Genomic DNA, 14,229 nt, shown 5'->3' on the forward strand with positions numbered 1-14,229 from the left:
GACGATTCCCAAACATGAAAAAGTTGTACTCTCTTTTTATGCGAAGCATAGTATTTTATTTGATAGTGATTAACATCGTACTCACTTGTGGACATTCTTTTACGTTGGGTGCGTATTTATTTTGTTGCATTGATATAGTGATGGGAAAAGTCTGACTGACCGTTGAAGGAAAGGTGCATAGATCGTACACGTCGTTACGCTCCAACTTGTCGTCTGGCCGCTCATCCGCGTGCACGTACTTTATTCCGTCCGCTCCGTTTTCGGATACTGTACAGTTGTTAATATGCGCCATGCCGGATGAGCTATTTACATAAATCCCGTATCCTAAAATAAATCGACAGTATAAAATAATTCAACATATTGTTCAACATGGTACAGTAGAACATTTCATTTATCCAAACATGTTGAGAGACGAAACAGTTCCGATAATCGAATGATTCGGATAACAGAAACTCATTAGTTTTCCCCTTTAACAGTACTATTAATTCTGATAATAGTAATTACCATTCAGAAAATTGATATTGGGCATATCAAGCTCTTATTCGGCACTTTAGTTTGAATATTAAGAGTTTAGCTATGAGTTCGTATATTTGAAACTGAGTACGAATTTGTTCGTATAAATGGAATAAAGATGAATAGAGTTATACTGTATTTATAAATAAAATATTAAAATATAGTAGATGAGAAGAAGAAAAAGATGAGATTGTATTATTACATATATCTCTTACCTTTGTTATATTGCACAGTACAATTATTTATCACGACTGATGCGTCCGACGTAGTGACGTTGATACCCGTGAAGGCAGAATGCAAAACAGAAATTGTCTCCATTATCGGTGGGACGCCTTCCACATGAATCGCCGAAGTTATATTGTACTCCCTCCCGGTTCCAGCATATCTATTTGAAGAATTAAAATAGGTTTATACATATATGTAATATATTAGGAATCCCGATGAAAAAATATTTTATAGAAATTTCTTGAAAATTTTAACAAAATTTTCAAGAAAATTTATTAAAATTTTGCTACAATTTCGCAGAAAGTAATTTTTTTTCAATCAAAGTTGTGAAAAGCATTGAAATTTAATTGAAATTTTTCGCTTTTTTTTGAAAATTTCTCTGAAAATATGTTGATATTTCGTTAAAAGTAATTTTCAACGCTAAATGAAAATTGGCTGATGAAAATTGGCTAGAAACTTATCACAATTTCTTTAAAGTTTTTTTAAAAAATTTGCTGAAAATTCTTTCAAAATTTGCTGAAATTTCTGTAATATGTTGCAATTCACCGGCAGTATGTATGTGGCATCGTCGCTAGATGGACGAGAGAGAGTTTTGTTTCTCGTAATTAAAATATTACACACAATAGGAATATTACGAAATTTTTCACCCATGTTTTAATAAAATGATTTCTTAAAGGTATCAGTCTCAAAAATTGGGCTCAAAAATAAAAGTAAATCAAATATACATTTTGATAATATAATTTTGTTTAAACAAATAATAAAATTTAATTTAAACATCCTTGTGTTTGCTATATAAAAATGTAATTTTGCTTTCAAATTCAATTAAATTTCGCTGAAGTGTTCCAAATTGTAGAATAATTTTAGGAAAATATTTAGCGAAATATCAGTGAATTTTACAATAAAATTTTTTTACTACAAAATAAAAATATTAGGAACAACTGATCGATATCTTTTTAAAGATACTCACTCGATTACCGTGTTCCGTAGAATGGACAGAGATTGATGCACGTAAAGTGTGTTTTGTTGAATGAGTTTCTGTTTATCGTACATCGCATCCTCGAATCGTATCCCCCGCCAATGCTTGATCGCCTTGCTCGCACCATCGTGGCGAGGTAGACAAGAAATACCCAGATCAGGATGATAATCTATAAGATGTTAAAATATATTAATTACAAAATTTTACATGTAAAATTCAAACTTTGAAATACTAGAGAGACAGAGACGGTGGGGGGGGGAGGGGGAGAGCGAGGAAGAGAAGGAGAGAGGAAGGAAGAGAGAGAAGTGAGAGAGAGGGGTGAGAGAGAGAGAGAGAGAGAGAGAGAGAGAGAAAGAGAGAGATCTTCAAACACTTACCGCAAACACCGGCACCCAATTCTCTCTCCGACCAATGTTCGCAAGTCGTTAACGAGGGTTCGGTGCCACGACAGCCTGGTTCCTCGTAAAGAAGACGCGGCTTGGAGGGCCATTGTCTGTCGATCCATGACCACCATTGTCCGCCCTGATAACCAAGCTGCCGGCATGCTGTCTCTAGATTTGCGCGAGTCCAACTGCAACGAGATTCACATATAAGATATCTGCACCAGTATTTCCATTATTGTCGGTTATATTAGCTCCGTACGTACTTTCGCGAGTTTGTGCAGACGGAACGCCAGCCACCTTTGTGAAAGAGCTGCAGTCTTCCCGTTAGCGGACTCGGTCCGTCAACAAGGCGTATCGTGGGTGATGTTCGAAGAGATGGAACCTGTGTTTCCGCTGCAGTCAGCAAGATTGGCATGTGTGCTTCGCCCTTTTAACAGAATTAAATATCGTTAGGAAATATTAAATGCAATTTTATAAAACAAACAGTGATCAAAGGAGCATATAAAGGACCACACGCAGGCTCAGCTTAATTAGCTTAAAATCATAGTATATTTAAATTCTTTCACAATATAAATTTAAACCATAAACGTTTTGGTCAAGATTAAGTCATCTTCAGTATATCATATAACTAAAATTTGATGTATAAATTAATAAAAATTACATAATTGTTAAAATATTAACATAGTCTTAAACGAAAAAGCGTATCCGTTAGATATTAGCGTTGCTGTAATTAATCATAAACGTTTCTATCTGAATTCGTAACATATGTTGTCAGTCTATTTAAACCTAAAGATTTTTTTCAAATATGGTTGTTACATAGAGTTTCCTTAAACATTTTAATTTTTTGTTAATAGTAACCATAGCAGTGTCTTGCGACATGCCTTAGCGTCGAGACACTACCGTGTCTCCTGATTGTTGTGAAGACATAAGAGTTCCAATTTCTCTATTATACACAACGATCCTTACAAAATTGTTTCGACTTCCAAGATTTAGCAATACTGAATGAGTTTTTTAAATTTATCGATTGATCAATTGTATTATGCGCAAATGCAGCTTTTACGAAAGAAAATTACATTTATGTACAATGCGATTGATCAATCGATGAATTAAAAAACTCGCTTACTTTATATGAACGATGGAAACAATAGTTTAAAAGTGTGTATTATTGTCTCGCAACAATCTTGATATTTATAAATTAAAGTGTGTTAAAACGAAATATTTTTGTAAGAAGGATTATTGATCGAAATAAAATAAAATATATTTATTTACTTTCAATCCCAAATTTAGTTTTCAGTTTTATGTTGCTATATATTAAGTATACCGGGCATAAAATGGGAGGAAGGAATCCTATAATTCAATATAATATATGGAGATTACAGGTGCTCGATGTAGACTGTGAAGTACTTTTGTTCGATTTAACTTCTATATGTTCCTTTACAGCATAGAGACTCTCATGTTAACACTTTGATTGCCACATTTATAAATTTTTGCCAAGGCTCTGTTATCCGTTTGTTAGTAACGGTTTTATTTACTCAATTAAAAATAATTTTACCATACTTTAAACACAAAGAAATAATATATTTAAATTATATCAAGACAGAGAAAGCAATAAAGTATTAAAATAATTTATTAGATATATATCAAGCTGAATGCTAAAATTAGTTTGGCAGTCCAAATGTTAAAGACTGAAAAATTTTAGCAGCTACGCCACTTGATCCGTGCCAAGAGCGGTGCCCGAAGGTCTTGACACTACGTCGAGTCTATAAGAGGATTACCGAGGTCGTGGGTCAATCGCGCGCGGGCAAGAACCGCCAGTTAACGCGTGACCTGAAACGCATCGCTTAGAGCATTAGAGGCGGTGCCGCTGCTGAATCACTCGGCCATACGATGCACGCGTTGTTCGCATCCCGTTCTTAATTATCCGATTAGCACTTTCTGCAGATCCCTCGTCGACTGACATCGGCCGGCGGAAATAGTGTAGACAAGAAGTGTCCGTTTACAGAGATTATTAGAACAATTGTTCGCTTGCCTTTAAATGTATCAAAATGTTTTCTCTTAGTGATAGCGTTCAGCAATCTTTAATAGTTTCCTAAGTATATAAGTGACTAAGTTATCAGTGGAAACGCTCATTAGAATTAATTACTGATACTCTCTTATCTCTCTGCAAGTAAATTAACTGACAAATGAAATTGGTATACAATTTATAAAACTGATGATTGCAGTTGCTTATTCACATAGGGTATTGCCGAAATCGCACTACTTTTTACTTAAAACTCATAACTCAAAAATTATGAAGAATGTTTAAGCCTTTTAAAATAAAGATGTTTTCAGTATGGAGCAATTTTGGCAACAAAGAAATTCATTACCTAAAAAAAAAAATCGCATCATATTCTTTATTTAAAACATTATGATAATGCACAAAATTTAAAAAACATAAGAAAAAGAAAAAATTGTATTTTATTATGTTAAAAATTTAAGAGAGAGAATATATGTTGAAGAATATATGTCACAATTTCTGAAAGATATGATAATTTCAAGAAGTAATTCAAGGAGTTTCTACATGAAATGAAATAAACACTTTGCAGATTTACAATATACATTTTTATATAATAATGAATGAAATAAAGTGTAAGAAATGAAAAAATATTAGGTAATGTATGATTTAAAAAATTAAATTGAAGAAAAAGATTGTGGTATAATTTAAGAAATTACATTATAGTGCGATTTAGCAAACTAGAGCATTTTTTAATCTTTTATTTATTTTATCTATAAAAAAATATAAAGCAAACTTTAATCCTATTCTTTTAATTTAAATAATATTCTAATCACGATAAATGATTAACTTAGGTTATTTAACTTATATTTTCTGTAATTCTGCTATAAAATATGTTGAAAAATAAAAGCAACGCTAACACGATTTTTTATTTATGTAAATAACAAAACTCTTGTTGCACTTCATGTCACGAGTATAACAGAGTAGCATTACAGTACCATGTAGTTCTTAAATAACCCGTAAGAAATTATATAAATACAATAATTGAATTTTTTTAAGTGAAGTAGTGCGATGTAAGAGCCGGTGCGATTTCGGCAACTTTACCCTATATAAATATTACTAAATATTTAATTTAATCGACGATGGTATTTTTCTTCTATTTGTGTCTATAAATACTTCTTAGTTAAATTTTACTTAATATTGTATATATTAAGCAAATTTTTTTAAAGCTAAGAAGAGATTTAAAAAATTATATAATAACTTTAAGTAAAAAAAAACAGTAAAAATCAATTTTTTACTCTGAAATCTTGAAATCTTCAAAACTTTTTACTCGTGTACATAATATATTTTCTTTAGACATCTGGCGCCATATTATTGTTTTAGAACTCAATTTTTGTATTTATCCAAAAGATTTCTGTATAAAGATAGATGTAAAGAAAATACAATGACAAAGTAGTAGCTGTGGATATACTTAGATCCAATTTTGAAAAGGCATTATCAATTCATTACCCTAACAGCACATCCTGAGGATGATTTGGAATAGGTCCTGAATATCCCTATATATATAAACATATAGAAAGTTTCATAAAACAGCGAATAATTCGCTTTCATAAAAGAGAAGTATTCTTATGAGCATAGTGGATAGAACTTTTTTACTAACTCGTCCAAAATACCATAGGGATATTTTTATTATTAAGACATTTTTGGACAACGATTACCTTATTAATTTTATTTTTGACACGATCAATTTACGATTAAAATCTCTTTTGAAACGTAAGACGCTAAAACAAACAGACAAACCTAACAATGATAATAAAATAACTTCTGGTTTACTGTCCCATTTTTGCCTTGCATTTATGACAAAAAGAGCATCATTAAAAACCTGTATATCAAATTGTTCTTCTTCAGTTTAAATAAACTTCACAGAATCATCAAAGCACAAAGAGACGTTCTTTTTCATGAATAAAAAAAAAATGTTGTGTACATTAATTGTAAAAATTGTAATACTTCTTACAGACGAGTGGGACAGACGAGTCGTAAGTTAAAGACTAGAATTAACAAATATAAAAATGATATTAATAAAAAAATAGTAATTTACCTGTTATTTCCGAATATAGATTATAATTTGACCATGAATTTAATTGGATGAATACCAAAATTAGATTTTTACACAATGAGATATCTGGGTAAAAGATTAGTTTGCCGAAATGCTTAATATTAAAATGTAAGATAATGATTTAAATTTGATTGAAATTGGAACATGGAATTCTTGCACCATGCTTATACAAATATAATAAATAAATTTTAATTCTTCTGATTGTTATAATTCTATAGCTATATATATATTGTTATATATATATATTGTTATAATTCTATATGTTATAATTCTCAAGCGTCTATCTACATATTGTTTTTCAATTCGATAACTTCTATTCCTCTGCCATTGTTGTTTGCATTCTTATAATATTTATTTCTTAACATTCATTTACATATGTGACTCTGCGTTGACACTGCAAATGTCTTACAAGAAATTAAGTCTGATTTTATCCATTTTGTCAATTTTAATTTATTTTATTGTATATTATTGTGCAGTTATGGTCTGCAATAGATACATCTTCATAAAAATTTATTATCCTTTCTTTTTAGTAACTGTCCTTCTGAATGATATTTTAATTTAGCTCGCACTTATAGTAAAAGAGCTAATTGAAGATTATACACTCTAGATTTAGTAATCTGTGAAACTTCCTTGCTGCATTCGATTTCTTTGATGTACGACATCGGATGGTTATAAAGAATTTTTATTATGCAAAACTGCTGAGAATGGCTCGAATTAAGCCAAAACTTTCAGTTTTTATATTTATATAAGATATATGATTGAAATATATGTTTATAAGATAATCGCACCAATTACCATGTATTAAGGCTCTTGATCGTTTTTTCTTTATTTATTATTTGAAAATTTCATAATGTTCTGAGACCCAGCAAATTAAACACCTAAAAAAGCACATACGTACTATAATTTCTTTGTACACGATTTTCGCATGCACTTAGTGTGAGACATGATTATATTTTTGTATCATCGAATAAATATAATTTTATGAAATATTTTAATCTTGCAAATTCGGCTTTATCCAAGAAACATCCTGAGAAACGTTCAAAAGACATAGGAACGTCCTCTGAAGCTTAAGGTCCTTTTAAGATGTCCCTTGGAGGCATTTGCTGTATAGAAAATAATGGAATTGTCCCAAAGATTACGATAAGTATAAAAAATATAATTTCTATATTCTTTTTGATGAAAAAAAATTTTTTATCGTAAAAATTTTTTGCTTGGATTTTTACTCTGAAATAAAAAAAAATTATTCTTTTTATCTCTAGAAAATATACACACAGCATCTCATAAATTCTCATTTTCCAATTAAGGAGATTATTTATTTCGCATTATGGAAATTCTGATGATTCACCCGTTTCAACATTTTTTTCCCATTACTAATCAATTAAATATCGTGTCTTAGAAATTTAGCCTTTTAATGATTTGAAATATATGTTTACGGTGCGACGTATTATTGTATATCTGTAGAATGATTGAATGCGTATACCCCCTTTAAAATTGCTATGTACGTACGCACTAACCTGTAATTAAAATAGCAACTAGATAACATTTAATAACACTTGTTAGAAGTATTAACGCATAGATATGAGTATTATTTTACCGATACCGTCCGCACCAATAACGCAACAATAAAAGCATCGATGTTTGCGTGTCCATGATGTTTCCGGTTAAACGGTGTCCTCCGTTCCACGCGCGAAAGGATCCCTTTCCTGTCATACATTCCATCTGTCACTTTGCATTCTTTTACGATTACTGGACTGGAGTAAAGCACAATGCTCTTTACTTCATTAAACGAAAAATAAATAAAAAATAACTTTATTGAAAAATAATATTTATTTTTGCAACAATTTTAATTTAATATTTTGTCAGTCTTTCTTTACCTTTTCTTATCCCTTTTTCCAAGAATCTATAATAAATGACTTTATATCTTTATATAGCCGAAGCTGTAATATTAAATAGCTTTCTCTAGAATATCGACAGATTTTATAAAATATAAATTATAATGATTTCAAAATAATGGATAATTTAAAAGTGAAATGTTTAATATAGAAACACTCGCACGTTTTGCAAATTGTGTCAGTTATCATGTCAATGAACATCATTTCGTTATTCGATAACATCTAGTGAAACTCGATATTAGCAACGTTTATTATTTTAATCGCCACTCGTAAAAGTCTATTTACCGGAAACTCTACGCGGATGACTTGACTTCCTGTTAAAAGAGCGATAAATTAACAAACATCGACATATAGTTTATAATGTGTACCCAACCAAAGTAGAGACATTCGACAATTATGACGATTATAATCACACCGGAAGAATTAATTAAAGCCGGGCGAGCGAGAGTGTAAGGTTATCACGAATACGCGAGAAGATTCGTTTTACAAAGATGAAATTTTGAGAGATTTAAAAGAACACACGAGATTATTATATTTTTTACAATCCTTTAATTAATATACCCTATTTAATTAATCCTATAATATTGTATTTACATAATATTTATAATGTAATTAATTTGATCTATATGTATAGTACAAAAAGGATCATTGACCGGAACAAAAAAAAACCAAATTATTAATTAATGATAATTAATAATTTTAACTGATAATCATATACATACAGCATTATGCAACGTAATAAAACAAATTAAAATTTAAAAAATCAAGCATGTTATATTTCGTATTTAATTTTATGATTTTTGATGATGGTGGGTCCAGATTAATAGCCTAATTAGCACACAGCGCTTACAAAACGTTAATAAAGCGCTAAAAAAGCGCATATAATCGCTTTTTTAGCGCTTTGCAAGCGCTGCTGCGTTACTTGGGAAGGATTTAATTAAACATTTTGTGGAAATGTTATGATACGCATGAGAGGTGTATAATTATGAATCACGTTCTTCCATGTACTTCGCACTATTTGTTCCTAAATGATTATGAAATCTCACTGATAAAGAAGTTGGTATGGCTCTAATCTCATTATCAGTTAATGGTATCAGCAGCGCTATCGATTCTCAACGTGAATGACGATATAAGGCTTTGGCAGACTCAGATAACGTTTTTCTATTGATAATAACACCGTAAGATTTCAACTTGAAAGTTTTTACGCATGATATCGAAATTTTACTAGAAACGCAATCTATGAAGTTTTCTGAGAATGCAATTTACCTTTAAGACAATCTTTCTCTCTCGCGTACCTATAGTAACACGTGTAGTTGCACACTGCGATAAATCATAGACCTGTTCTTTTTGGCTAAACTTATGTACCAATACATCTTTCTTCTTTTTTTCTCCAAAAGAAAACAAGAGGAAGAAAGATGAACTGGTGCAAAAGTTCAGCCAAAAAGAACAATCCTCTTATGTCCATTCAAATGTTCAGACATATGTACACAGGACATGCACACATACATGCCCATAGATATTGTTTTCACAACTAGAGATGCTATTCATAATTATCCACGTTCGCGTTGATACTTATGTGTATATCCAATATGTCGTGAAATATTTATAGCGATTTTTTTTATCTTATATACTTTGGATCGTTTCTCATTAAATAGTTAATATGGATATAAATATGCAAATAAAAAAATCATGAAAAATTAACAAAAAAAAATGTACCTATATATTCAATAAAAACATTTTTTATTCTATTTTCATTAAATCTTTATATTGAATATTTTTAACATATTCGAGTGTTAATTTCATATAATGTGATTATGTTGAATTTATTATTTTTGGTTCTGTTAATTGAATTTTATGTTAAATTAATAATCAACATTTTTTTTAGTGTTAAAATAATACAATTTTTGAGTAAATGAACAAATAACATAAATATAATGTATTTTAAATGCGTAAATTATTAAGATAAATGAATATATTAATAAAATGTTAAATGTTAAATCATATTTAATTCTGTGAAAATATTATGACGTGCGGGAGATATAATTATAAATACTGTCCTTGTACGTGTATTGTACTGTCAATAACATAAGGATATTAATTTTACTGAAGAAATATTTCACAATTTGTTTCCAAATTGCGTCAATATTATATATTTCTTATGTATTATATTATATATAATATTTCTTAAATATTATTAATTTTTTACATAATATATGTATTTGTGTCACTTTCTAATATATATTCATTTTATGTATATAAAATTAATACAAAAATTTGAATAGATCATTTGGGACATGTAAAATGGGAAAATTTATGTAAATTTGACACAAATTTTCCAACTGAGAAGATGAAGACCAGAGTTTATCTGTAACCCGATTCTACCAATGTTATTTTGACTTTAAGGGAAGCTTAAAATTTTTACTTTCTTTTTAAAGTCGAAGAGAGAGAAAGAGAGAGAGAAAGAGAGAGAGAGTTTTATAAGTCTCGTTTAGAGTTAAAGTAACGTTATCGTACAATCGAGTCTGAAAGAATCACATATAATTTAATAAAACTCTTTAGAGACACAATAAGATGCTCGAGAATAACCCGTTGTGCGAAAACGTACTCTTTCCGAGAATATTCTACACAACTTCAACAGAGCACATTAGCAAACAAAAGTAACGGTTGGAAAATCTAGTACTCGCGGACCGCAACGTTATATATGACTATGACGATACTGAACTATTCACATGATGACACGAGAAGTTATAGATGCCTTAGGTGGTCTTCTTCTTTTTCTTCTTAACACCCTTTTTTTGATTTCCAACTTTGATTTCGATATAAAGAATAACAGTACCATGCAACAAAGAATGGATCAAGGATCCACTTATAATCTCCTTGGGAAGCAAAGGCTTCGCTTGTTCAAAACTTATATAATTACATTATGGTATCGTATATCAATTCAAAGTAAATATAATACTCAAATAGACGCCTTTTGTATAGTTCGCAATAGTCTTAAACCTTCTAATTTCACACAGATAGAACAGTAAGCTTTTTAACTTTTAGACCACCGGAAAATCGATATATCAGCTTTAATTTTATGATATAGTTAGCTTGAAACATTATATTTGAGTTCAGTTATATCATTCTGAATGTATATGTAGACAAATCACACTTCATCATAAAAAAAAATTATTTTATATACAAGCTGTATAAAATTTCACAGCAATAATGAGTGAAGAACTATAATATAAGTTTGTCATGGCTCATTCTGGAGAAAATTGATACATAAATTACAAATATAGTTTTTTATATAATATATAATTAAAAAAAAAAACAGTAAAACTAAAAAATAAAAAAATAAAGATATTTTTTTAATAAAAAAAATATCAAAAAACTCAAAAAACGAAAAAAATACAAAAGAAAAAGGAACTACTTAAACTCTTTACGTCCACGTTATTAACTCTGGGTAAAGTCGAAGAAGAGTTCTATCTAAACTTTATTTTGTTGCTGGTATACATACAATAATGGCTTCAGCATTCAAAATTATCATTTTCTAACTTCACCACAGTATTTAGCGACCTCAAAAATTATTATATATGTATTATTTACAAATTAAAAAAATTTTAATTTTTTCCGTAATCTTCCCCGTCGAAAAGCTGATATATCGGCTCAAGCCATTGTTATATAAGGATATATCCTTGCATAAAATATACAAACATATGTTTTTGTTACTTTTCAATTTTGATAACTTTTAATATCGACAGTCTAAAGGTTAAGTATGACACAAATAGAATAGTCAACCACGCGGAAAATCGCGTACGTGAGACGCGGATCGAACCCGTAGATTATGAGTCCGTGGACCGAGTGAGGAGTCACTCGACGCCTTGTCCGAAAGTCGACTCGCGATCTGAGGATCCGAGTTCGATTCCTGCGATTCATGTATGCGATTCATAATTTTTCCACATTAAATATGGAGAACATCACTCTGTGAAACGACAAACTAAATGCTAGCGAATCTGCTTGAGGGGCAATATTGCATTAGTTGATATTACTGATTAAGTCAAGTGTGATTAAAAATATGTAAAGATTTAACACTTGGCAAGAAAAGATGAATTTCATATAGAAGGGATACTATTCGTGATTTTTGTACAAAGCGTATCCTCTGCTCTCCGAGAAGGATATACGCAAATTTATCACCTGGTATACACATGGTGACTCTTTATAGTGATCGGAAAACCAAACAGGGAATTTATTAAGAAGAACAAGAAGATTATTCACAATTTATCAGAATTCATCCGATTCATCAGAGTTCATGGAACAAGCGTGACAATGTATATGATAAAGCATTAGGGAAATATGAGTTTTCCATTAGCAGCGAATTTTTCAAGGAGTTACAACTTTTTCGAGTAAAAAAGGTGTATTTTGTGAAAAATTCGCTACTGTATTCCAAGCAGAACAAAATATTATAATGACATCAAAATGATATCAAAATGACTTTAAAATTATTAAGTCACTTTTTGATTAGTCATAATTCATTTTAATGGTTAATTGCGTTTAGCAGAAAAAATAGCTTTACAACTATAAGATTTTTTATTGATTAATTCTTGCTCTTAGTTCCTTACTGACTCTAAAAATCTATAAAACAATTTCCTAGTAAGAAAAAATTAATAGAAAACGATTGAGAACAATAGGATTTTTATCAGTTTGTATCATTTTCTCTAAGTTTATATCATTTTCCATTGTTGACCTCGCGAGCATTACGATTGATCGAATATGAATCCTATCCGTATTTCATCGGATTCTGTAAGATTTGTACAAGATTCCTATAAAATCTGAATCAAATTAGTGAATTCACCAGACTCCATATTCAAAAGAATTTTTCTATCTTTCTCTATCAACTTTTTTTACCAGGGAATTTAAATGTATTTATTAAAAAATCTTACAACACACAGTTATAAAACTGCTTCTTCTATTGAATACAGTCAATATCATTTTGACATTTTCGATTTCTGCTTGGAATCTTCTTCACACTTTCTATCTATATATATATATATATATATCTCGAAAATTTATTTAAGTGTAGGGAACTTCCATAAGTGTCCTTAATGACGAAATCTCTAACATTGTCAACTAGACAATGAGACTCTAAATATTATACTACGTTCAAGAAAAACATGTTTGACATCAGCAATGTGATTTAAAGATCTTGACGGATGATCGTCTTTGTTCTCGACTCGAGAACAAAGCCGGAGTTTCTCCAGGAGGGAATTCATTAAACCTTTTAGAAATCTCTATTGCAATTTTTATGGATTATTACCTTGGCGATTATGATACCGCGGACAGTGATGCCGATCATCGGACTGAAACGAATCTCCACACCGGATTCTATAATGAGTTTGGCGTCCTTTTCAATAAACAAATCCTCTCGCAACAAGTAAGGACTCTTCGATCTCTCAAACACTTTTTGATCTCGAATAATGCGGCCACCATGTTCTTCGAAAAGACCGCCATTATTCCAGCTGCCGTTTGCCTCGCTCTCATTTATTGGTACTGTGTAATAAATTGATGTTTGGTCGAATCTGTCATCTGGAAGAGCTCCAGCCAAAACGGCCAGAATCGACAGCGAAATCCACAATCGTTGCATTCTTCAGTATATGCTTTCGATATCAGGTAATTTAAATCGCCTTATTTTTCTTCTTTTTTTCTGATTAGAGTAAAAAAATTTGGTTTCCTAATTTAACGGAAATCCATTCGGCTAGAATTCGATGAGACATCAAACTCTCTTACTGAACTCAGAGTTAGAATCCATCCACTGTATATATATAGTCCTCGATTTATTATAAATCTAAAATGGGAATATCACTTTTGAGAGATGGAATGTTCAAAAAGAATTAACGATTAGCGTAATTCACATTTTCGTAAGGAACTCGACGAGTGCTTTCTACGCGATTTCTCGATACATTAGTTTATGACTTTCAAGGTGAATGTGTATACTAGTTAAGCATTACGCAAACACACAAACCGAGACGCATTCGTGGTGACGAGGCTTCGCGAGAATCATCCGCTTATCGCCGAGCGATTCACGGACGCGTCATTCGTCGATCGGATTCGTATGTGAGTCAGAAGATGTCTTTCCTCTTCATGCCGCG

The 14,229-nt window shown here is 30.7% G+C and overlaps 1 protein-coding gene across 1 annotated transcript in view; it reads right to left on the minus strand.

The window, feature by feature from the left end:
- Positions 1 to 13,919, minus strand: part of LOC108748197 (protein bark beetle) — a 62,436-nt gene extending 48,517 nt beyond the window's left edge. The window contains exons 1-6 of the mRNA XM_018486231.1: positions 13,398 to 13,919; positions 2,361 to 2,524; positions 2,092 to 2,285; positions 1,706 to 1,883; positions 729 to 898; positions 86 to 324 (exon numbers count right to left, since the gene is read on the minus strand). Of these exons, the coding sequence (XP_018341733.1) occupies positions 86 to 324; positions 729 to 898; positions 1,706 to 1,883; positions 2,092 to 2,285; positions 2,361 to 2,524; positions 13,398 to 13,724 (1,272 nt within the window). The 5' untranslated portion in view covers positions 13,725 to 13,919. The remainder of the gene's footprint in view (positions 1 to 85; positions 325 to 728; positions 899 to 1,705; positions 1,884 to 2,091; positions 2,286 to 2,360; positions 2,525 to 13,397) is intronic.
- Between the last annotated feature and the right edge of the window lie 310 nt (positions 13,920 to 14,229).

The sequence above is a fragment of the Trachymyrmex septentrionalis genome, unplaced genomic scaffold (assembly GCF_001594115.1).
Source record: "Trachymyrmex septentrionalis isolate Tsep2-gDNA-1 unplaced genomic scaffold, Tsep1.0 scaffold109, whole genome shotgun sequence".
In the NCBI taxonomy this organism is placed as follows: Eukaryota; Metazoa; Arthropoda; class Insecta; order Hymenoptera; family Formicidae; genus Trachymyrmex; species Trachymyrmex septentrionalis.